This window comes from Anolis sagrei, chromosome 9, assembly GCF_037176765.1.
Source record: "Anolis sagrei isolate rAnoSag1 chromosome 9, rAnoSag1.mat, whole genome shotgun sequence".
In the NCBI taxonomy this organism is placed as follows: domain Eukaryota; kingdom Metazoa; phylum Chordata; class Lepidosauria; order Squamata; family Dactyloidae; genus Anolis; species Anolis sagrei.
In genome coordinates, this window is record NC_090029.1 from 35,786,208 (window position 1) to 35,812,330 (window position 26,123).

The 26,123-nt window shown below is 42.4% G+C and overlaps 1 protein-coding gene across 2 annotated transcripts in view; it reads left to right on the plus strand.

Annotated features, from left to right (window-relative positions):
- The first annotated feature begins 2,008 nt into the window (after window positions 1-2,008).
- DET1 (DET1 partner of COP1 E3 ubiquitin ligase) overlaps window positions 2,009-26,123 on the plus strand; it is a 28,455-nt gene continuing 4,340 nt past the window's right edge. Inside the window, exons 1-4 of one of the 2 annotated variants that reach the window (XM_060755174.2) lie at window positions 2,009-2,047; window positions 6,765-7,889; window positions 12,932-13,122; window positions 16,348-16,539. In XM_060755174.2, the coding sequence (XP_060611157.1) occupies window positions 6,807-7,889; window positions 12,932-13,122; window positions 16,348-16,539 (1,466 nt within the window). In that variant the 5' untranslated portion in view covers window positions 2,009-2,047; window positions 6,765-6,806. Of the gene's footprint in view, window positions 2,168-6,764; window positions 7,890-12,931; window positions 13,123-16,347; window positions 16,540-26,123 lie in introns of both variants that reach the window. The other variant, XM_060755173.2, reaches the window with a different exon arrangement.

The following is a 26,123-nucleotide window of genomic DNA, read 5'->3' on the forward strand; positions in this document are numbered from 1 at the left end:
ATGTGTTCCACACTGGGCATGTGTACTCAGCAGCAGAGTAGCACAGTGCAAGGGCAGATGTCTCCACTGTGTCTGGTTGTGATCCTCAGGTTGTGCCAGTCAGCTTTTGTATGATATTGTTTCTAGCACCCACTTTTTGCTTGATGTTCAGGCAGTGCTTCTTGTAGGTCAGAGCATGGTCCAGAGTGACTCCTCCCAGGTCTTTGGGTGCGCTGCAATGCTCCCGTGGGATTCCTTCCTTCCCAGGTAATAATCCTCAGAGCTCGGGATGCTTGTCTGTTCTTAAGGTGAAAGGCACATGTCTGCGTTTTAGATGGGTTAGGGATCAGCTGGTTATTATTATTATTATTATTATTATTATTATCTTTATTTGTACCCCGCTAGCATCTCCTGAAGGACTCGATGCGGCTTACAAAGGCCAAGGCCTCAAAACACAACATAACAATACACAACCTAAAGCAAATTAAAAACGATTAAAGCAATATTAAACAACAAGCAATAAACAATACACCAAGACACAATAAAACTGGGCCGGGCCAGAGTAATGGGTACAAGGTTAAAAGTGCTGATGTGACAGGTGATATGTAAGGCATTATAGGGCAAGTGCAGTGTGCCAGCAATCTTAATTCTAATAAAGTGCTTCTGGGACTTTGTGTTGGAGGTTTCCTATTCTGAGAAGGCACATTGGAACAGCCAGGTCTTCAAGTTCTTTCTGAAGACTGCCAATGTAGGGGCCTGTCTAAGCTCTTTGGGGATGGTATTCAGGAGTCGGGGGGCCAACACAGAAAAGGCCCTGTCTCGCGTCCCCACCAAACGCGCTTGCAACGCAGGCGGGATCACGAGCAGGGCTTCTCCGGATGAACGAAGTGAGTGCGTGGGTTCATACACGGAGATGCGGTCACGCAGGTAGGGTGGTCCCAAACTGTTCAGGGCTTTGTAGGTAAGCACCTGCACCTTGAATTGGGCTCGGAAAATAAACGGCAGCCAATGGAGCTCCTTGAACAGAAGGGTTGACCATCCTGTTAACATCCTGGCCGCTGCCTGTTGAACCAGCTGGAATTTTCGAACCGTTTTCAAGGGCAGCCGCACGTAGAGCACATTGCAGTAGTCCAATCCGGAGGTGACCAAGGCATGGACCACTCCAGCCAGATAAGCCTTCACGAGGTACGGTCGCAGTTGGCGCACGAGTCTCAGTTGTGCGAAAGCCCTCCCAGACACTGCCGACGCCTGAGCCTCAAGCGTAAGCGATGAATCCAGGAGGACTCCCAAACTGCGGACCTGTGGCTTCAGGGGGAGTGTAACCCCGTCCAACACAGGTTGCCACCCTATTCCCCGGTCAGGTTTGCGATCAACCAGGAGGACCTCTGTCTTATCAGGATTGATCTTCAGCTTGTTCCTCATCCAGAGGTTTTCCCTGTAGTAGGCAGTAAGAGCACCTAGAGCTTCGGAGAGCTTCTGTTCTACCATCTCAAAGCTCGCTGCTTGAGTGGTGATGGCACGATCATCAGCATAGAGGAAACGATGTGCTCCTGAAGCAGCTTCTCCTTTTGCTTTGGCTCAGCACTCTTCTAGGAAAACACGTGTCTGGCGGGCCGCACGTGGGAAGCGTAGACACGTGTTTTCTCAAGGCGTGATATGCCTTTGCTCTCTTGCTGCCAGCTAAACTTATGGAGAACTGAACACACGGGTACAACAGGTAGCTCAGACGCGTGTTCAGTCTCACAGGCCCTGCTTGGAGAGCTGTTGTCATGGCATCCCGTTGTCATGGCAACTCGCAGAGGAAGAGGAAGGCCGCGGCGGCCCCCTTAAGCAGCCGGTTGCCATGGCGAGGATGCGGTTGCCATGGCAGCCGCGCGAAGGGAGGGGGAGGCAGCGGCGGCGACGGAGGGGAGCATCGCGCGCCACCGCCCGCCAGGGGGCGCCGCCCCGATGCCTAGAGCGGAAGGAGGGCGCGCGGGGATATGGAGCGCTGGCTCCACGAGGAAACTCGTTGGTCAGAGCAGGCCCCGCCTCTTTGGGAGGAAAGATGGCGGCGGCGAGGGTGGAGGTAAATGCGAGTGGTCCAAATGGCCATTTGCTCCACGATGGCCTGGCACCCAGGGACTGCCAAGTAGTATCCCCCGCCAGGAGCGGTGCTTTTGTGAAAAATCAGTAACTGAGAGCTCACGTGAGTGTCCAGAAGCGAGGGAAGGCCAGGCATGGGCACATTTGGGCCTTCCCTCCATTTGTTTTGGACTTCCACCATCCCTAACAGCCTCTGGACCCTTCCTTTTCCCCCTCAGACGCTTAAGCGGCTGAGGGGGAAAAGGAAAGGGCCTGAGGCTGTTAGGACTGCTGGGAGTTGGAGTCCCAAAACACCTGGAGGGAAGGCCCAAGCTTGCCCAAGCCTGTACTAGTATCTTCCCCTTCCAAAAATCTTGGAAATGCCTGTTATTATCTTACAAATTATTTATATTGTGTCCCCAAACATTCTGTTACTACGTTTTATGTTGGCGCCCATATTTCTGATAAGGAGTTGTTCTCACCGATTTGCTAATAAGACTGAATCACTGTGTTGTTATTATTATTATTATTGATTATTAAACTTTATTTGTACCCCGCTAGCATCTCCCGCAGGACTCGATGCGGCTTACAAAGGCCAAGGCCTCAACACAACAACAGCAAAACAATAACAGTATTATTATTATTATTATTATTATTAAACTTTATTTGTACCCCGCTAGCATCTCCCGCAGGACTCGATGCGGCTTACAAAGGCCAAGGCCTTAACACAACAACAGCAAAACAATAACAGTATTATTATTATTATTATTATTAAACTTTATTTGTACCCCCCAAGCTAGCATCTCCCGCAGGACTCGATGCGGCTTACCAAGGCCAAGGCCTCAACACAACAACAGCAAAACAATAACAGTATTATTATTATTATTATTATTATTAAACTTTATTTGTACCCCCCAAGCTAGCATCTCCCGCAGGACTCGATGCGGCTTACAGTGGCCAAGGTCTCAACACAACAACAGCAAAACAATAACAGTATTATTATTATTATTATTATTAAACTTTATTTGTACCCCCCAAGCTAGCATCTCCCGCAGGACTCGATGCGGCTTACAGAGGCCAAGGCCTCAACACAACAACAGCAAAACAATAACAGTATTATTATTATTATTATTATTATTAAACTTTATTTGTACCCCCCAAGCTAGCATCTCCCGCAGGACTCGATGCGGCTTACAGTGGCCAAGGTCTCAACACAACAACAGCAAAACAATAACAGTATTATTATTATTATTATTATTATTATTAAACTTTATTTGTACCCCCCAAGCTAGCATCTCCCGCAGGACTCGATGCGGCTTACAGAGGCCAAGGCCTCAACACAACAACAGCAAAACAATAACAGTACAATTTAAAGCAGATTAAAACATAAGCAATAAAAACAATACATCAATTACACCAAGGGTCTACAAACTTTTTAAACAGAGGGCCAGGTCACAGTCCCTCAAACTATTGGCGGGCCGGATTATAATTCAAAATATACACGAATGAATTCCTATTCACACTGCACATATCTTATTTATAGTGCAAAAAGCATTTAAAAACAATACAATAATTAAAATGAAAAACAGTTTGAACAAATATAAACTTATTGGTATTTCAATGGAAAGTGTGGGCCTGCTTTTGGCTGATGAGATAGGATTATTGTTGTTATTGTGTGCTTTCAAGTAGTTTCATACTTAGGTTGACCCTGAGAGAGGGCCGGGTAAATGACCTTGGAGGACCGCATCCGGCCCCCGGGCCTTAGTTTGAGGACCCCTGAATTACACAATAAAAACCAGGGCCGGGCCAGTGATGGGTACAGGTTAAAAATGCAGGGTGTGGCAGGTGGTATTTTGGATTTCTGGGAAAATGCAGTGTGCAGAGAGTCTTAAACTCTAATAAAGTGCTTCTGGGATGTAGTTTCCTATTCCAGAAAGGCACATCGGAAAAGCCAGGTCCTCAGATTCTTCCTGAAGACTGCCAACGTGGGTGCTAGTCTAATATCTATGGGGAGGGTGTTCCAGAGTTGGGGGGCAGCCACAGAGAAGGCCCTGTCCCTCGTCCCCACCAAATGCGCCTGTGACACAGGTGGGATCACGAGCAGGGCCTCGCCAGATGAACAAAGGGAGCACGTGGGTTCATAAACGGAGATGCGGTCATGCAGGTAGGCAGGTCCTAAAACATTTAGGGCTTTATAGGTAAGCACCTGCACCTTGAATTGGGCTCGGTAGGTAAACGGCAGCCAATGAAGCTCCTTAAACAGAAGGGTTGACCTCTCTCTGTAAGGAGCGCCAGTTAACATCCTTGCCACCGCCAGTTGAACCAGTTGGAATTTCCGAGCTGTTTTCAAGGGCAGCCCCACGTAGCAGATATTGTGGGATTTTCTGCCTTGATATTCTGGGTTATATGTCATTGTGGAAGGGCCCTTAATTTTGAGGAGAAACTTTTATCTTATGCTGTAATGTATGAAACTCTTCTTTAGCTCCTTACTTTATGTCCTGAGTTTAAAATCAGAACCTTGGGTTGGACAGGCACACAAGTAATAACAATAAAAAGCCACCTTGAGGCCCCTCGAGGGAGGAAAATTTATTGTTTTAATTGTTGTTATATTGCTTTGTTAGATTTAATGGCATCAAATTGTGCCAAATGTAAGCTGTCCTGAGTCACCCTTCAGGGGTTGAGAAGGACGCGGTAGAAATACTGGAAATAAACAAATAAATAAATAAAAAGGAAATAAATAAAAAATAAACATGAAATGTTTGGAAACCTCTGCTTTAGCCTCTTATCCATCCAGCCTATTTTGAAGAAGTCCAATGGAGGGTGGGATATATTTGTTGCATATTTAGGAAGTTGTCTTACATCAAGTTAGCTTGATTCAGTATTATCTGATGGGCAGGAGTTCTGTGAGGGTTAGGACTGGGTACTTATTTAACAGAGATGGAGATGAGAAAGGCCGAACCTAGAAGTTTCTGAACACAAAGCCTGTGCTGTGTGACTGTGCCATTTTGGCACTTAAAAATCTGAAACCTGACAGCATTGGTTTTAATTCCACTGATGCACAGCACATTAGATCAGAAGTTCTGAAAAAAAATAGATAATGTGTTTGGATTTAGACCTGGATTCACGTTTTCTTGCCGCTTCCGAGTGGCTATCGGCTGCCCTTTATCTCTTATTCTTCTTGCTTTACATAGTTGTTAAGATAAAGCTATAGGAATGTCCTGAACCTCTTGGAGAGAGAATGGGAATCCATTCTGTTGCAGACATGTTGTTATCTGGCTCCCTGATACTTAAATCATGGTGATAATGTTTAATTAATTGGTTCTTACAGAGTATCTAATAATGGTTTGATTTTCAGCAGCAGTTCATACCTCGGCATGTCTTTATTGAGAACACTGACATTTTATTTGCAAAAGCCTGGTTCTGGCACCAGCATTTGAGACCATTTCATCTTGGCTTCTATTTTAATCATGAACATACTCTCTCATAATACTTTAGTTTCTCTTAAGAGAATGTTCTTGTGTCCTTTTGGATCACGTTTCTTGTGATACTGTGCCAGTAAGTTCAGCTGTCCTATATAATATTCTGTACTGTTGGACTAGATCGTTACTCCGTCACTGCAAGTATACAGTGTATTACTTGAGATATGAAAGCTGGCTTATCCCTGTTTCTTATTTATTACTGTTCTTTGTGTAATTTTTCAACCATATAGAAAAAGTGTCAATTTTTTTGCCAGACTCATTGTAGATAAGGTGTCACAGCTCACACATCTTATTCAGACCTTAGGTGTTAAGTGCCGGAAAAAAAAAGTTGAAGTGGTAAGGAAGTGGGACTTCATGGGCCAGAGTCCCACTTCATTGGGTCCTCTTTACTGGGTAAAGATTCATGTGACATGCAAAGAGAACACATTTACTGTGGGATAGGCTTCATGGGCCAGAGTCCCACTTCATTTGTTATACTTCACAGTAGATAATAATAATGATGATGATAATAATAAGAAATCGAGCATAGAGATCTCATTTGCTGTGACATACTGTGGATTTGTGTCAGTAAAATGATGATGATGATGATGATGATGATGATGATGATGATAATAATATACTTTATTTATATTCCGCTGTATCTCCCTGAGGGGATTCAGGGCAGATTTCAGAACACATGTACGGCAAACATACAAAGCCATTATTGAATTAACAATGACAGACACTATATAAACAGAGGTATAGGCTTTCCCATCTTTTTCCATCTCCAGCTTCTGGAGGCTGTGCTCGACTCTGGACACAGGGGGTGCTGTCGTTCCATCTTCCACTCTGAGGAGCTTTGTTGCCCATAGACATACTCCCAATGAAAACCACCAGCATGTCTTTATGGGTACTTTTTATTACCTCCCTGCTTAAAGTGGTACCTATTTATCTACTTACATTGCTATTTTCCATCTGCTAGATGAGCAGAAGCTGGGCTGATGGTGGAAGCTCATCCTGATCTGGGCTTGAACTGCCGACCTTTCAATCGACAAGATTTTCTACAGCTGGTAGTTTAACCCACTGTGCTAATGTCCAGACCGATTTGGCAGATTGCCTATTTTTAGTACAAGCAGTGGTATCTTAAATAGATGATATATATTAGATTATAATTTATTTTATTTTCTCCTTTCTTAAAGCTCATTCTTACAGCAACCACCTTCCTTTCCTTAACAAACATGGTTTTGCTTTTTGCTCTGTCAGGTTCTTGTTGTGCTGGGATATTCTTGATTTGAGGAAAGTATTATGGATCATGATGCCCCAACCATCAAGCCTCGTCGGATCCAGAATCAGAATGTCATTTATCGTTTAGAACGTCGGAGGATCACCTCTGGAAAAACAGGGACTCACTGGCACCAAGTCCGCATCTTCCATCAAAATGTTTTCCCCAATTTTACCATTGTCAATGTTGAAAAACCACCCTGCTTCTTGCGGAAGTTTTCCCCTGATGGGAGATACTTCATTGCCTTCTCCTCGGATCAGACATCTTTGGAGATCTACGAATATCAGGGTTGTCAAGCGGCTGAAGACCTCCTCCAGGGCTATGATGGGGAGATCTTGGCTAATGGCAATGACCAGAGATCCATCAATATTCGTGGGCGCCTCTTTGAGCGTTTCTTTGTGCTCCTTCACATTACCAATGTGGCGTCGAATGGTGAGCACTTGAACCGTGAATGTAGTCTATTCACAGACGATTGCCGCTATGTCATTGTTGGCTCTGCTGCCTACTTACCTGAGGAACCCCACCCTCCTTTTTTTGAGGTTTACCGCAACAGTGAATCAGTCACGCCGAATCCCAGATCCCCTTTGGAAGATTACTCTTTGCACATCATAGACCTTCACACAGGCAGGCTGTGTGACACTAGGACGTTCAAGTGTGACAAAGTTATCTTGTCCCATAACCAAGGACTGTACCTGTATAAGAATATCTTGGCTATTCTGTCTGTGCAGCAGCAAACCATCCATGTCTTTCAGGTAACACCTGAAGGCACCTTCATTGATGTACGAACAATAGGTCGCTTTTGCTACGAGGATGATCTCCTCACACTTTCTGCTGTATATCCGGAAGTCCAACGGGATTCTCAGACAGGCATGGCAAACCCATACAAAGAACCATTCATAAATTCCCTGAAACACAGGCTGTTGGTGTACTTGTGGCGAAGAGCAGAGCAGGATGGGAGTGCCATGGCTAAAAGGAGGTTCTTCCAGTATTTTGACCAACTGAGGCAACTACGCATGTGGAAGATGCAGTTATTGGATGAAAACCATCTTTTCATTAAATATACAAGCGAGGATGTAGTCACATTACGAGTGACAGACCCTTCACAGGTAAGAGTTCTGGCCTTTGTCCTGTTGGAAATAGCAGCCTTCTCAAGCCTTCAAGTTATTTGTTATATATATTATTGAGTGGGTTGTTGTAGGTTTTTTCAGGCTATATTGCCATGGTCTAGAGGCATTCTCTCCTGACGTTTCGCCTGCATCTATGGCAAGCATCCTCAGAGGTAACCATGAAAATGAACAAAATCTGGCTACCAGTATTAAAATACTCTAAAATTACAACAGCACAACAACAGAGAGGAAACAAACAAGGACATCTAATCACCTCTCAACAAAAGTTTGCTCTAGGCACTGTCAGGCCATTATATGCTAATGTGGTCAGTTGAAACATTCCCACCTAGCTCCAGCAGACAAGAGTCCTTTGCCTCACCCTGGTCATTCCACAGATATATAAACCCTTTTTCCTAGTTCCAACAGACCTCACTACTTCTGAGGATGCTTGCCACAGATGCAGGTGAAATGTCAAGGAGAATGCCTCTAGACCATGGCCATATAGCCCAAAAAAGCCTACAACAAACCAGTTATTCCGGCCATGAAAGCCTTTGACAATATATTATTGAGATTGCTTACTATATTATATGTGTGTATTGGTTTGCAATTGTACCTAACCTCTTGTGGGAGGTGCTGCAGACTGTGTGATCAGAACTGGACATGTTCGGGGCTTAGACTCCATTTTAGATCAGTAGAAGCCGTTAGACTCTTAGCAAGACTAGAAGCCATCTGTATGCTTTTAGAAATCAAAGTGTGAGTTTGTATCAGAAGCAGCGAGTTCAGTTTAGACTTCAGTGCAGGAACAGTATGCTTAGACACTTATTAGACTCTCAAAACAGAGAGATGCTTTGGACTATGGACTATTGTTCCTAAGAGTGATGCCCTGTGCTACCTGTACAAAGAAACTACTTAAAATCTTATTGTACCTAAATTCATAAGCAAAGTGCCTGCATGCTGTATACATGAAGCTTTTTGAGTAAACCAACTCTTTTATTTTAAAGAAGACTGTTTATTTTGTCTCTTGAGAGCATGGAAAGGCAAATATATTTTAAGGGAGAGTAGATGTTTTTAGGGCAACTAAAGGGACACTTCTGAAACTCTGCTGAATATGTATGTGTTTTTGTGCATTGGCATGTCTTTGTCCCAAATAGTTCAAATACATACAAAGGTACATCTTTTTAACAGCTTGAGAGACCTAGTTGCCTTGCATGAATGCTGGCGAACATCAAAAGGATGTGACTTGTAACAAGGTCATGCCTTTTCCGTGACCAGTGGTTTTTCAAAAAGGTTATGAATTCCATTTCCCAAATGGTTATGGAGATTCACATTTTCCAAAATGTGCTGAACTAACTTACAGCAGACTGAAGTTTTGTCATTTTATTAACATTGTATGGTATCTTTATCATTCGCTTTTGTAGGAAGAGGGCATGAGTTATGCTTTCTCTGTGGCATTGTGTCAGGGACCTTTTTTTCAACCCTTGACTATATGCTCTTCTCCATAAGCCCCAATCATTCCAAATTCCCTATTGGAAGGGAAATAAACTGCAAAAAGTTACGGTAATTGCCAGCTCTAGGACTTAGAATCATAGAATCAAAGAGTTGGAAGAGACCTCATGGGCCATCCAGTCCAACCCCATTCTGCCAAGAAGCAGGAATATTGCATTCAAATCACCCCTGACAGATGGCCATCCAGCCTCTGTTTAAAAGCTTCCAAAGAAGGAGCCTCCACCACACTCCGGGGCAGAGAGTTCCACTGCTGAACGGCTCTCACAGTCAGGAAGTTCTTCCTCATGTTCAGATGGAATCTCCTCTCTTGTAGTTTGAAGCCATTGTTCCATTGCATCCTAGTCTCCAGGGAAGCAGAAAGGAAGCTTGCTCCCTCCTCCTCCTCCCTGTGGCTTCCTCTCACATATTTATACATGGCTATCATATCTCCTCTCAGCCTTCTCTTCTTCAGGCTAAACATGCCCAGCTCCTTAAGCCGCTCCTCATAGGGCTTGTTCTCCAGACCCTTGATCATTTTAGTTGCCCTCCTCTGGACACATTCCAGCTTGTCAATATCTCTCTTGAATTGTGGTGCCCAGAATTGGACACAGTATTCCAGGTGTGGTCTAACCAAAGCGGAATAGAGCATGGGGAGCAGGACTTCCCTAGATCTAGACACTAGGCTCCTATTGATGCAGGCCAAAATCCCATTGGCTTTTTTTGCCGCCACATCACATTGTTGGCTCATGTTTAACTTGTTGTCCACGAGGACTCCAAGATCTTTTTCACACGTACTGCTCTTGAGCCAGGGACTTCCAAGGACAATAGTACATCTTAAAACCAGATTCTTAACCTCCCCAAGGCAGAAGAAATAGCAGAACTGGAAGTGACTTCCATTGCCTGTATGTGGCATAGTTCAGACTCTCATAAATGCAAAGCTTGGCCCCCTGCACCTTGCTGCATATGTTGCTTGTAGCAGATCCTAGAGCAGTGGTTCCCAACCTGTGGTCCATGGACCACCAGTGGTCCACAAGAACTAAAATATGGTCTGCAGCCTCACCGTTACTATATCATTGCAACAAAAGCGACTGGTCTCACGAAACCTTCTTGTCGTTCCAATCCTTATTAAGTATGGTTTTATGTTGGCTAGCAGATGGAGACCACTGGATGGCATATGTTCTGTACCAGAAATTAGAGCTCATGTTGTCTGTCCAGTGCAATGTTTTGAATCAGCACCCCAAACAACCAAACAGAATCTAAAGTTGACCAAAAACTGATTTGTAACCCCTTTGGTACTAATGTTGGAGAGTGGTCCCTGGTCAAAGTGGTCCCTGGTTGACCACTGTCCTAGAGAAAGCTAAATGTATCTCTTGAGGTGGGGGCTGCTGTGTGGAATGTGGTTGTCTCAGTGTTGCAGCCAATTCTTAGTTATTGCTTATGTTTATATATTGTTGGTGCCATAATTTTTTATGCTTTATGTCTAAATGTTCTTTTATGTTTATGTTTTAATTTGGTTTGGTTAATTTGTAGCTACATGTTATTATCTTGCTATTATCTTTTGGTTTTCACATGTATGTACAGCATTGAATTTTGCCGTTAGGGCAGAGTTTCTCAAACTTTATTTACTGGGCCAAATTTTGCAGCTTTTGGACATTCTTGGATAAGAGTGCCTGTCATTCAAATGCCATGACCCCTTAATACCGTTCCTCATGTTGTGGTGACCCCCAACCATAACATTATTTTCCTTGCTACTTCATAACTGTAATGTTACTACTGTTATAAATTGTAATGTAAATAACTGATATGCAGGATGTATTTTTTACTTACTGGGCCAAATTTTGCACAAATATCCAGTACGCCCAAGTTTGAATACTGGTAGGATTGCGGGGACTGAATTTGTCATTTGGGAGTTGTACTTGCTGGGATTTATAGTTCACCTACAATCAAAGAGCATTCTGAACTCTACCAACGATGGAATTGAACCAAACTTGGCACACAGAACACCCATAATCAACAGAAAATACTGGAAGGTTTTGGTGGGCATTGACCTTGAGTTTTGGAGTTGTAGTTCACCTACATCCAGAGAACATGTGGACTCAAACAATGATGGATCTGGACCAAACTTGGCACGGATACTCAGTATACCCAAATGTGAATACTGGAATTTATAGTTCACCTACAATCAAAGAGCGTTTTGAACCCCACAAATGATAGAATTGGGCCAAAATTCCTACACATAACCCCCATGACCAACAGAAAATACTGTGTTTTCTGATGGTTTTTGGCGATCCCCTTGACACTCCCTGGCGACCCTCCCAGGGGTCCTGACCCCCAGGTTGAGAAACGCTGCCTTAGGGGGAGAAAAGTGGCATATAAATGTAGTAAATAAATAAAACTCCAAAGAGATGCCTGAATTTGCATACAAGTCTTTAGTGCCAAGGAAGTCAAATTATGTATATTTATGTATATAAATTCCAATACAAATACAAATTATGTATATAAATTCCAGTATAGCAATGTTCCTCTAGTATTTTTGGCATACCCAAGATAGCAAAGAGACATGGCAAAGAATTAAATGGAGACTGGAACTTCAACCAGTCATCCAGGGTTATTAGGGTTTGTTGGACAGTATGCTTAATTTTCTCCAAAACTTTATAAGCTGATATATTAAACACAATATAGCAGCTTATATTTAAAACAATGTGGATTGAAAGCTTTATTTTAAAATGGAAATTGGGATTCTCAAAATGCTGTGTTCTCAGCCAATGCAAGCGCTGGGTCTCTAAAAATGTCGAAAATGTTTGTTTTCTTGATCATTAGTTTGCACAGTGTTACTTAGGAAAAGATTTCTTCACAAGTACCCAGGTGACTGATTGCAAAACCAAAATGCAGCTTTTGGACATTCTTGGATAAGAGTGCCAGTCATTCAAAAGAAATAGTTAGCGGTGCTCAGCCTTTCATTTCCCGAGCAGCGGGGGACCCTGAAGGGTACGCCGTTTACAGGCAACAGTGGAACACAATGCACCTTTAAAAGCTCATCTCTGCATGTTGGTACTATTAAGACAGGAAAAGAAAATAAGTGCCCCTGAGCCCCTCCCCAATAAAACCTACCAACTTTCACCTTTCTGCATACAGAGGGGAAAAATAATTGGTTGCCAGCCACCCCCTGGCTTAAAAAATCACTTCTCAGCAGGACCTAAAATTAAATCTGCCTTTCTGGGGGGAAGAAAACATTTCATGTTTGGCAGAGAAAGGAAATGGGAACACTGATGTGTCCAGCTTGAAGTAAACAAAACAAAGTAGAAATCAGAGGAATTTCACATTGCTTTGTAAATCATTTGATGGTGGTTAATAGCTTACTTAATCTGGAACCCATTGAGATGACTGGAAGTACAATGCACTGACAGGCAAAACGTGGAATCCTCCCACCCAGCCACAAAATCATGTCTAAAGTTTTGGTCGGTTTAACCAGTTGGTGGTGGTAATTACTAACTCGTATGGTCTGATATTTGCCTGTCCTCCGCTGCCTGATTTGAATTCTACTTCCTCCCTTTCAGCCCTCGTTTTTTGTTGTTTACAACATGGTGACCACTGAGGTGATTGCTGTCTTTGAGAACACATCGGACGAGCTGCTGGAACTTTTTGAGAACTTTTGCGACCTTTTCCGGAATGCCACACTCCACAGTGAAGCAGTTCAGTTCCCTTGTTCAGCTTCAAGCAACAATTTTGCAAGGCAGATCCAACGCCGGTGAGCCCATGAGACTGGCAGCAATTCATAACCATTTTATCTGACTTAGTTTTCATAGAATTATTGACGTATGTAGTGCTGTGTTTTGTTTTTGTTTGTTTTAGAAATCATTAAGTTGTTTACAACAAATACAGTCAATAAAGATACAATATCATATAGTCAGCACTCTACAATTTAAACATTCTTTTCTTGGGCACTACACACACACACACACACACACACACACATATATATATATAGGTTTTCCCCTATTAAGTCTAGTCATGCCCGACTCTGGGGGGTGGTGCTCATTTCCATTTCTAAGCTGAAGACCTGGCATTGTCCTTAGATGCCTCCTAGGTCATGTGGCCGGCATAACTGCATGGAGCATCATTGCCTTCCCGCTGGAGCGGTAGCTATTGATCTACTCACATTTGTATGCTTTCAAACTGCTAGGTTGGCAGAAGCTGGGACTAATAGAGGGAGCTCACCCCACTCTCTGGATTCGAAATGCTGACCTTTTGGTCAACAAATTTAGCATGTCAGGAGTTTAACCTGCTGTGGTACCGGGGGCTCCTACACACACACACACACACACACACACACACATACAGGAATTAATTAAAGGACTTAATTTTAATAATTAGTAAAGTAAGATAATGATAAAAGTAATAATAAAAGGACACCTAAATTAGTTTTAAACTTTCCTTATCAAAAAATACACTGGAGATCCAATGCAATTCTTCCAATTCCCTAAATATATTTAACTTTTTTCCTTTCCCCCTTCTTTGTGCCACCTTCCTCTAGACCAACTTACCTAATTATCTCCAAAATTTCATTGTTTCTGTTGCAGGTTTGTTCCCCTGTCCTTCAGTAATCACAAATTCTATAAACTTCCCTCATATTTTCCAAAAGTCTGTTTGTTTCTGTATTCTCTTTTTAGCATTGATGTCGCAAGTCATTTTGCCATTAATTGCTATATTCCAATCTTCTTTGGATTTTGCTTTTATCTTTCCATTTTTTAGTTGCTAAATAATCCAAACCTTCACAGGTAAACTGTGGAAAGAGGGCACCCCTGTCTTGTACCTCGGTTTAATCTTATTTTTTCTGTTAGGCCATCATTCACCATTACTGAAGCATAATTTTTTGAATACAGTTTACCAATTAAACCTCTAAACCTTTCACCAAATCCAAATTTCTCCAGAATCATTTTTAAAGCAGACCAAGATACGCTATCAAAGGCTTTGAATTTATCTAAAGCTAATAAGCCTGTTGTTAATTTTGTTTTAATTGTATAAATTATATTTAATACCCTACCCATTAGAGTTGACATTTGTTTTCCTGCCTATAAAGCTCTAAATGGTTCTGGCCCAATGTATCTATCTGAACGTATCTCCCTCTATGAACCACCGTGGAGTTTAAGATCATTTGGGGAGGCCCTGCTTTCGGTCCAGCTCCCTCCCTTCTGACCTTCTGCAAGAGAGTGAAAATGTGGCTTTGTAACCAAGACTTTAGAGAACTTGTGCAATAGATAGGCTTGGAACAATGTGCAATGACCCCAATGGACCGAATTTCATTCGTGGATTATGTGTTTAACTCTGAATGTATTTTTAAAAATGTTTTCATTGTTTTAATGTACCTTTAAATTCTATTTTAATATTTATATAGGTGTACATTGTGTTTTAGGGCATCTAATTGTTGTCTTTATGTAAAACCTCCTTGAGTTCCCTCTGGGGTGAGAAAGGCAGCGTAGAAATGTCGTAAACGTATATATAAATATATTTATATATACGTTTACGACATTTCTACGTTTACGACGTTTCTATGGATCTATATGATATGGATCATATAGATCCATATCTTTGATAAACTAAGATGCAAAAATATTAACTGCAATAAAGACAAAAAGAATAAATGTATATATAAATATATTTATATATACATTTATTCTTTTTGCCTTTATTGCAGTTAATATTTTTGCATCTTGGTTTATCAAAGATATGGATCTATATGATCCAAGACGTGTAGGGTCCTTATTAGGTTTTTAAATTAATATAACCAGAGATTGTTCTCACAATGGTGGGATCTTTTCACTATGTGGTGCTTTGATGGTAATAATACATAGACTTTCTATTCTAAATTCTAAACATTAAGATGTTGTAAGTGTTTTGCATTCATTATAGGCCAATCAAATCCCAATAATAATAGTCAGTAAAATAATAATAATAATAAACATTATTAAATTATTATTATTATTACATTATTGTTATTAAATTATTAAAACCTCAGCCATTAGCAGTGTTTTTGTGTCAGTGAAATAATAATAATAATAATAATAATAACAACAACAACAGTACGATTGCAGAGAAACAACTGGAAAAGCTGACACGATATGAGGATTTAAAGATCGAACTGCAAAGATTCTGGCCCAAGCCAGTAAAGGTGGTCCCAGTGGTGATCAACACACTGGGTACAGTGCCTAAAGACCTTGGCCTGCACTTAAACACAATTGGCGCTGACAAAATTACCACCTGCCAGCTGCAGAAGGCCACCTTACTGGGATCTGCACGCATTATTTGCCGATACATCACACAGTCCTAGACACTTGGGAAGGGTCCGACGTGTGATCCAATTCAACAGCCAGCAGAGTGTCTGCTGTGGACTCATCTTGTTGTGTTTCAAATAATAATAATAATAATATAGAGGGAGATATGTTCAGACAGATAAGCTTGGCCAGAATTGTTTAGAGCCTTATAGGCAGGAAGACAAATGTCAAATCTAATGGGTAGGGTATTAAATATAAGTTATACAATTAAAACAAAATTAAGAGCAGACTTATTAGCTTTAGATAAATTCAATGAAAGCCATGTACAGTATTATCATTGCTGTCTTGTAGGTGATAAAAGCTGAGACACCACGATGCTTATGTCAGCAACAGACTTAAACATTACCTTTAACCCATTGTGGCTAAATGCTTTTAACTAAGCTCTGATCCGTACTTCCTTTTCATAAGGTCTGGGTGAGGGGTGGGGTGTCTTTCTAGCTCAGCTTTTCCCATGACAAAGACCTAGTAGTGATCAATTGTGTTATTTTTTTGGACATCAACCTCCAGGATCTTCATCCAGCGTGACCATTAATCATACTGGTTGAGAATTCTTGGGAGCGGTAGTCCAAAATTGACCATTCAAAGCCTGGGTTGTTGCTGGCAGAGGCTTTTGTTTAATTTTGTAACCATCTCTGTTTCAGCTTCAAGGACACAATTGTGAATGCAAAGTATGGTGGACACACAGAGGCTGTGCGCCGGCTGTTGGGTCAGCTTCCGATCAGTGCTCAGTCCTACAGTGGCAGCCCCTACCTCGACCTCTCCCTCTTCAGTTACGATGACAAGTGGGTCTCGGTCATGGAACGCCCCAAGACATGTGGGGACCATCCAATCAGGTATATAAAGGTGTTTAAAAACACTCATTTTGCAGTGCGAGGGAGATTGGATATATGACTTCACTGCATTTATTCTTTCTAAATTTTGTTGCTTATTTTAATTTTATTTATATCCTGCCTTTCTCTTGTATTTTAACTCTGTATTTTAATTCTGTGTAATTTGTTGTATGTGTTTTGATAGTGTATTATTTAGGTTCTTGCGGGTTTTTTCGGGCTATAGAGCCATGTTCTAGAGGCATTTCTCCTGACGTTTCGCCTGCATCTATGGCAAGCATCCTCAGAGGTAGTGAGGTCTGTTGGAAGTAGGAAAAATGGGTTTATATATCTGTGGAATGGCTGGGGTGGGGCAAGGAGCTCTTCCCTGCTGCAGTTAGGTGTGAATGTTTAGCTGATCACCTTCATTAGCATTTGAAGGCCTGCCTGAGCCTGGGAAAATCTGTTGCTGGGAGGTGTTAATCTGTGCCTGGTTTTTTCCTCTCTGTTGTTTAGCTGTTGTAATTTTAGAGTTTTTTAATACTGGTAGCCAGATTTTGTTCATTTTCATGGTCTCTTCCTTTCTGTTGAAATTGTCCACATGCTTGTGGATTTCAATGGCTTCTCTGTGTAGTCTGACGTGGTGGTTGTTGGAGTGGTCATCAGGTGCTCCGCTATGGCTGACTTCTCTGGTTGAAGTAGTCTGCAGTGCCTTTCATGTTCCTTGATGCGTGTCCACAGCCATAGCAGAGCACCTGATGAACCAGCCTGGACACAGCATATTATTTGAGAACACAGAAATGCTGGACCACTCCAACAACCACCACGTCAGACTACATTTATTATTATTACTTACTGTGGCCCAGTGTGGCAATCTGGAAAATAAAGTAATGAGAAAGTGTTGGTTTCTAATATATATAATTTCTTTGTGCTTCTGAGTAAACAGTGTTTCTTCTTGTTTCTTTGTAAGTGCTGATGTAGAGAGTGTCTGGTTTGTGCATTCTGGAGCATGCAACGTATAATTGTCCTTATTTAGGGGTCCCTTTCAAATTCATGATACTATATCGGTCATATACATATATATGTGTGTGTGAATCATATCTATCTATACCTAGGGCTGGATGGCTCTTTGTCAGGAGGGCTTTGGTTATGTTTTCTTGCCCCGGTGAAGGGAGTTGGACTGGATGGCCTTAAGGCACCATTTCTTAACCTGGGGGTCAGGACCCCTGTTGAGGTCATAAAGGGGTGTTAGAGGGGTCGCCAAAGACATCAGAAAACACAGTATTTTTTTGTTGGTCATAGGGGTTCTGTGTGGAAAGTTTGGCTCAATGCTATTTAAATGGGGTTTTAAATGCTCTTTGATTGTTGTTGTTGTTGTTCATTTGTTCAGTCGTCTCCGACTCTTCGTGACCTCATGGACCAGTCCACGCCAGAGCTCCCTGTCAGCCGTCACCACCCCCAGCTCCTTCAAGGTCAGTCCAGTCACTTCAAGGATGCCACTCATCCATCTTGCCCTTGGTCAGCCACTCTTCCTTTTGCCTTCCACTTTCCCCAGCATCATTGTTTTCTCTAGGCTTTCCTGTCTCCTCATGATGTGGAGGTGAACTATAAATTTGATTGTAAGTGAACTATAAATCCCAGCAACTACAACACCCAAATGTCAAGGTCCATTTCCCCCAAGCTCCATCTGTGTTCATATTGGGGCATATGGAGTATTCGTGCTAAGTTTGGTGCAGATCCATCATTGTTTGAATCCACAGTGCTCTCTGGGTGTAAGTAAACTATAACTCCAAAACTCAAGGTCAATGCCCACCAAACCCTTCTACTGTTTTCTGTTGGTCTTGGAAGTCCTGTGTGCCGAGTTTGGCTCAATTCCATCATAAGTGAAGTTCAGAATGCTCTTTGATTGTAGGTGAACTATAAATCCCAGCAACTACAACTCCCAAATGACAAAATCTTTTTCTTTTTTTTTGAGTGATGATCACTCCTTGGCCCGATAGGTGAATTGTGTCCAAATTTGGTGCCCAAATTTATCCACTGGTTTTCAAGTTATGTTAATCCTGCAAATGAACATTACATTTTTATTTATATAGATGATGATGATGATGATGATGATGATGATGATGGACCAAGTAGCTTGCACCATGGTTATTGCTATAAGAAAAATCTATCACTATTTTCCCTTCTAAGATATCTGGAGAAGAGAATCATTTTCTTCTTGTTCCTGGAGTGCCTTGTGTTTCCCTTGTTGCCCTGATAGGCCATGGGGAATGTTCAAACAATCACAGCTCATGCTGTTTCCTGGTTGGAAGTGTTTGATACATATTAGTCATCCCAGGTTATTATTTTTTTCAGCTTGTTTTTCTTGCAACTGTCCTTGGTGCTCGGTGATGGGTTTCTTCAGTAGGCAAACAAAACAGCCACCTTCTTCCAGCTCTTTCACTGCTGCAGGTTCAGGAGGCTCAATACAAAATGACACATTTCAGGGTTTTGTAAATCTCCAAATATCCAAATGGTGCATGCAATTGTAAAAAAAAATGCTAAATTAATTACCATTAGGAATTTTCTAGGGAAGACTGCCATACCTAATTAATGGTAACAAACGAACAAAAGTCCCATGGCAATCAGCAAGTGGAGACGGGGGCAGGACTGCGAAATCTTGAAGCCCCTAGTCATGGCCAAAGAGGTTGTCTCACAAATCCCGCAACAACAAACCAAGAATGAGCTTGCAGCATTGCCTAGTTTGGAAGAAGTCAACAATGCCATCAGCCAACAAAAAAATAACAAAGCCAGCAGACCTGATGGGATCCCTGTTGAAATCTTTAAAGAGGGAGGACTTGAACTGACACAACAACTTCACCAGCTCATAGAAAAAGTGTAGGTGACCAAGAAAATCCCACCAGATTTCATCACCCTCTTCAAAAAAGGGAAAAGAACAGACTGTGGAGACTATCAAGGTGTCTTCCTTCTAACCTCCGCTGGGAAAATCCTTGCAAGAATCCTTGCAAACTGCCTTCTACCCCTCTCAGAAGACACCCTCCCAGAATCCCAGAATGGCTTCCTTTCCTCTGGAGGGGCAAAGGAGAAGGTCTAGGAGAAGGTCTTGTGTGGTCCACCAGACTTTGGACTGCAACCAACATCAACCATCATCAGAATAATCTCACATGTGTGTGTGTGTGTGTATGTATACATGCAGTCCCCAAGTTATGAACAAGATAGGTTCTTTAGGTTTGTTCTTAAGTTGAATTTGTTTGTAAGTTGGAACAGGTACATTTTTCAGTGTACCTCCAGCCAAGGATATATGTATGTAACTAAATTTGAAACATTTTCTGTTCCTGGTTTGAAAGTATTATTTCCTGTTTAATTGTGTAGCACTTGCTTTGAAAGTAGTTGTTATACTTCAGAAACTTTGTTTTAGTGGCTGCCACAAACTATGTTGTATTGGTTGGGACTCTTATGAGTTATTCATTGAAAAACAATAGGAAAATGTGCTGGAGGATGTCCCGCAAAAAAAAAAAAGTTTTTGCATTTTAATAAACTTCCCCATGTTTTTATGATAGAACCAATTAGTAAATGCCATTTATAATCCAGGAACAAAAATTGTGTTACATAGCGATTGGCAATGTAACACAATTTGGCTCGTTGTGAAGACATGGATTAGTGAGAAAGCTTCAGTGGAGATATCTTTTCCCCATGATAATTCAGGAGTGAATTTCCCTTCCTAGGCATAGATTTCTCTCACTTCCTGTTGCGTCATCCCCGTTCTTCACTATGAGTGTGTTTGTAACTCGGAAAGCCAATGGGATTTTGGCCTGCATCAATAGGAGCCTAGTGTCTAGATCTAGGGAAGTCATGCTCCCCATGCTCTATTCTGCCTTGGCTAGACCACACCTGGAATATTTTGTCCAATTCTGGGCACCACAATTCAAGAAAGATATTGACTCTAAGCTGGAATGTGTCCAGAGGAGGGCGACTCAAATGATCAAGGGTCTGGAGAACAGGCCCTATGAGGAGTGGCTTAAGGAGCTGGGCATGTTTAACCTGAAGAAGAGAAGGCTGAGAGGAGATATGATGAGGGACATGTATAAATATGTGAGAGGAAGCCACAGAGAGGAGGGAGCAAGCTTGTTTTCTGCTTCCCTGGAGACTCGGACGCAATGGAACAATGGCTTCAAACTACAAGAGAGGAGATTCCATCTGAACATGAGGAAGAACTTCCTGACTGTGAGACCCGTTCAGCAGTGGAACTCTCTGCCCCGGAGGGAGTGTGGTGGAAGCTCCTTCTTTGGAAGCTTTGAAACAGAGGCTGGATGGCCATCTGTCAGGGGTGATTTGAATGCAATATTCCTGCTTCTTGGCAGAATGGGGTTGGACTGGATGGCCCACGAGGTCTCTTCCAACTCTTTGATTCTAGGATTCTATGATTTCCACAATCGAGTATAGTGTTGCAATTAAGCCAAGTAAAGGACATAAAAATGTGAGTAAGCTTTTGAAATTTCCAGATTGTTTCATCAGGCAAGATGCAAGGTAGCTTGGGAGAGAAAAAATATAATTTCTGGCAAGGTAGTTTTTGGTCAAAGCGATTTAAGGGAGCCGTAGCACAAGGCAGACTCTCAGGACAGACTGTTCCTTTGGAAACAAGCAAGTGCACCAGATGGACATTGCTAAATTACTGATATGTTTGCTTATCTCTGAAGAAGAAGAAGAAATAAATTGAATTTGTATTAGTAATTGAACAGCCATGTATATTCAGACTAAATTCTGATGTCCCTAAAAATGCATTTTGCACAAGGGCCTGGAAGAATTTATGGCTCGCTCTCCTCCTTCCCCCTCCCAATGGGAGCCAGTTTTTTTCCCCCGTATCAGGAGCGACTTGAGAAACTGCAAGTTTTTTAGATGTCTTTGTCTCTGCGCAGGGGAGCCTAGGGATGATTATTGTTGTTACCAATTTGAAAGGAACCAAATTTACCATCAAGTTAGAAGGGAGGCTGTTCAATCGCACCTCTTCTTTTATTAAAATAGTAATAACTTAGTAGTAATTAAACGGTATGTATTGTAGCGTGACTGGAGATAAGAATGTATATCTATTTGGTCACTTTCCCCTGCGTTTTCTGCCACCACGTGAGGTAAGTTATAATATTGTGAGAAATGGCACACTGGACGCAGAATTGATGGAGGTAAGGCAGTCTTCAAACAAAAGTTAACAAGTTTATTGAGCACAAAGCGTGTGGTTGCAAGTTGTAACTTTTCTTATAGAACTTAGAACAATGCTTGTAAGTTTAACAGTTCATTCTTCAAAGTAACACAGTATCTTCCTGACGTAGAGCGCTTGCTTCAGACAAAGTATCAATACAGGGATATTTCCCTTATTTGATCCTTCCTAGATCAGATTCTAAATAAGCTATTCTTTAGCCTCTCCTTGGACTAAAGAATTCCGGCTATGTTTCCCCCTTTCGGCTACCCTAGCCAGAGAAACTTTCAATAGCCAGACCCGGCTTTCCAAAGCCTCGAAACTTTGCTTCACAAGTCACTCAGCCACCTTTTCCTCTCCTTCTCTCTCAACTACTCACTCTAACTCCTCACTGCTAAACCCTAACTGAACATAAACTGTCGTTTTTCAAACTCTCCCCTCTAAGCTCCTCCCACTTCTCTCTCTAGCCTACATCGTCTCCATGGCAACGCACTCCTCTCAGTTAGGCCGCTCCGGCATTAGTGCAGCCAATCTAAATACAAATACAGTTAAAATCATACAATTTATAATCAATTTCTGTACAGTCTCCATCATTGTTGCCACTCTATTTCGGTTATTTTTATCCCTAAATCTTCTTCTTCCCAGACCTCCTTGATGGTGTTATTTTTTTGTTTTTCCCTCCTTTATTTCAATTATTATCTTATATACTTTACTAGTCACTCCTTTCAAATTTTCATGCTCCTCTACAACCCTTCCATTTTGTATTATTTGTTCAAATTGGTTAAGCTTACTTCCGTGTTTATTATTTTTTCCCAATTTTTAAACCATTGTTCTAATTGTATACAATGGAACCATGTCAATTTTATTTCTCTAAATTCTCCCATAATCATTTCCTTCTTCATTCCAACCTTTATCCAATCCTCTATTTTGTCTAAATTTTTCCCTTAACTTTTTATCCATTACTTTTTTTAAAAAAATGTTGGAAATTTCTTTTCCATTACAATCGGGGTTATTACTGAGAATGTTACGTTATTAACATTCTCCTATATTGGTTTGTTGTAGGTTTTTTCGGGCTATATGGCCATGTTCTAGAGGCATTCTCTCCTGACGTTTTGCCTGCATCTATGGCAAGCATCCTCAGAGGTAGTGAGGTCTGTTGGAACTAGGAAAAAGGTTTATATATCTGTGGAATGACCAGGGTGAGGCAAAGAACTCTTGCCTGCTGGAGCTAGGTGTGAATGTTTCAACTGACCACCTTAATTAGTGGGTTGTTGTAGGTTTTTTCGGGCTATATGGCCATGTTCTAGAGGCATTCTCTCCTGACGTTTCACCTGCATCTATGGCAAGCATCCTCAGAGGTAGTGAGGTCTGTTGGAAACTGGGGGAAAAGGGTTTATATATCTGTGGAATGACCAGGGTGGGACAAAGGACTCTTGTCTGCTGGAGCCAGGTGGGAATGTTTCAACTGACCAAACCTGGCACGAATACTCAATCTGCTGAAATGTGAACACTGGTGGATTTTGGGGGAAATAAACCTTGAACCACACCGACGATAGATTTATTTATTTATTTATTTATTTACATACTTTGCTTATATACCGCTGTTCTCAGCCCAGGGGCGACTCACAGCGGTGTACAACATAGGAACCACAAAATTCAAGACACAGTATAAAACAATTCACAATCCAGCATTATACAAAAACATCGTCATTACTACGAAAACCATTTCGCGTCGTCTCATCGTCCAGGCCACAATCCAGTATCATTTCTATTGTTCCATTCCTATCGTCATTACCAATCATTGCACTTCTTGTTCGAACGCCTTCTTGAACAACCAAGGCTTTGATTTCCTGCGGAATATCATCAGGGAAGGAGCCAGTCGAGATGCGGTCAGATAGATTTGGGACAAATGTGCCACACAGAACCCCCATGACCAACAGAAAATGATGTGATTTCTGATGGTGTTGGGGCGACCCGTTTATATATCTGTGGAATGACCAGGGTGAGGCAAAGGACTCTTGTCCGCTGGAGCCAGGTGGGAATGTTTCAACTGACCATACCTGGCATGAATACTCAATCTGCTGAAATGTGAACACTGGTGGATTTTGGGGGAAATAAACCTTCAACCACACCGACGATAGATTTATTTATTTATTTACTTTGCTTATATACCGCTGTTCTCAGCCCAGGGGCGACTCACAGCGGTGTACAACATAGGAACCACAAAATTCAAGACACAGCATAAAACAATTCACAATCCAGCATTATACAAAAACATCGTCATTACTACGAAAACCATTCCGCGTCGTCTCATCGTCCAAACCACAATCCAGTATCATTTTCCGTTGATCCATTCCTATCGTCATTACCAATCATTGCACTTCTTGTTCGAGACGCCTTCTTGGACAACCAAGTCTTTAATTTCCTGCGGAATATCATCAGGGAAGGAGCCAGTCGAGATGCGGTCAGATAGATTTGGGACAAATGTGCCACACAGAACCCCCATGACCAACAGAAAATACTGTGATTTCTGATGGTGTTTGGCGACCCCTCTGACACCCCCTTGCAACCCCCCCCCCCCCAGGGGTCCCAACATCCAGGTTGAGAAACACTGGTTTAAACCCATTGTGCCACTGGGGATCTATATGGAAGCCAGTGAATCAACTTAAGTGGCAGACTGGCTGTTTGTGGTCTGTGTTTCTGAATTCCATTGAGTCTCCCCCACTTACAGAGACATTTAGCTTTTCTCCCACATAGGGTTCTGATTATGCCTCCTCTTGGGTGCTTCATCATTACATCTCGCATTTCTCCTCCCTTTAATTTTTTTCCTCCTTCTTCAATGCACAGTATTTCTCCTTGCATGCCAAGCTGGAGCTTCTGAGGCTGCCCTTCCTTCCTTCCTTTTCTGGCTGCTGTGCCATATGGCCCAGACTGCAGGAGTTCTGACTCTTCTCTATTGTTCCATCAAGAAACTTGACACATGCCCTTTAGCCAAGCATGGGGCCTTGAGGTGGGACCAAAAAAAGAAAAGGAATGGGACCATTAGGATGCATTTTTCCATTGTCTTTGGCTGCTCTCGCATCTTAGAGGGCTCGGGAGACTTATAAGTTCAGTAGGAAGGCTTTTAAAAGCAAACCAATTTGCAGGTAAACTTCCTATTTTCATAACAATAGAGAAGAGAGAGGCTCAATAGGACTGTTCCTGTTGACACGCATCCCGCGTTTCAGCGTCTAATTTATCCAAACCTGTAGAAATGGGCTGTGATTGCAGAGCACTTTTCAAAAAATAGATTTTAAAATACCAAACGGAGCCCATCTTGGAGATTATAGGGTTGTCTTCTTGAGAAAAAGGGTAAATTGCCCTGAATTGGAGTAAGAGGAGCAGACCACAGGCTGGGTCTTATTTGGGAGGATGGGTGGGAACTCGGTCCCCATCCCTTTATCTCCTTCCTCCCCCGTTTGTCAGCTTCCCGGGCGGAGGAGGGAGCCATTTAGAAAGGCAGTTGTCAAGATTGTTGTTCCTCTTCCACCCAGCCCTTGTCTGTTAATTGTCAGGGAAGCAGGAGCTTTTAGGAGAAGAAAGAGAATAATGGCTACTTAGTCTGTGAGGAATTCAACAGGCTGTATTATCAACACCAGGAGGGCGGGTTACTTAGGGAAAGAGCATCCCCCTTCCTATTCTGTCAACCAAAGGGCAGCTTGCTGCGAGAGTGCACAAGGTTTCCGTGTATAGGAGGATATAGAATCCTAGAGGTGGAAGAGACCTCCTGGGCCATCCAGTCCAACCCCATTCTGCCAAGAAGCAGGAAAATCGTATTCAAAGCAACCTCAACAGATATCACAAAGGACTACCACCTCACCTGCCTCATAGGAAACCTGCTACAAAACAGGAGCTTTTTTGTTGAGTTCCAGGGCCAGAGAAGCAGAGGGCGGAAACAGAAGAACGGCCTGCCTCAGGGGAGCGTGCTTGCTCCATCCATGTTCAGCATCTACACAAATGACCAGCCACTGCCAGAAGGGACAGAGAGTTTCATCTATGCTGATGGTCGTGCCATTACTGCTCAAGCAGAGAGCTTTGAGATGGTTGAACAGAAACTCTCCGAAGCTCTAGGTGCTCTTACTGCCTATTTCAGGGAAAACCAGCTGATCCCTAATCCATCTAAAACACAGACATGTGCCTTTCACCTTACGAACAGACAAGCATCCCGAGCTCTGAGGATTACCTGGGAAGGAATACCACTGGAGCATTGCAACACACCCAAATACCTGGGAGTCAACCTGGACCGTGCTCTGACCTACAAGAAGCACTGCCTGAACATCAAGCAAAAAGTGGGTACTAGAAACAACATCATACGAAAGCTGACTGGCACAACCTGGGGATCACAACCAGACACAGTGAAGACATCTGCCCTTGCGCTATG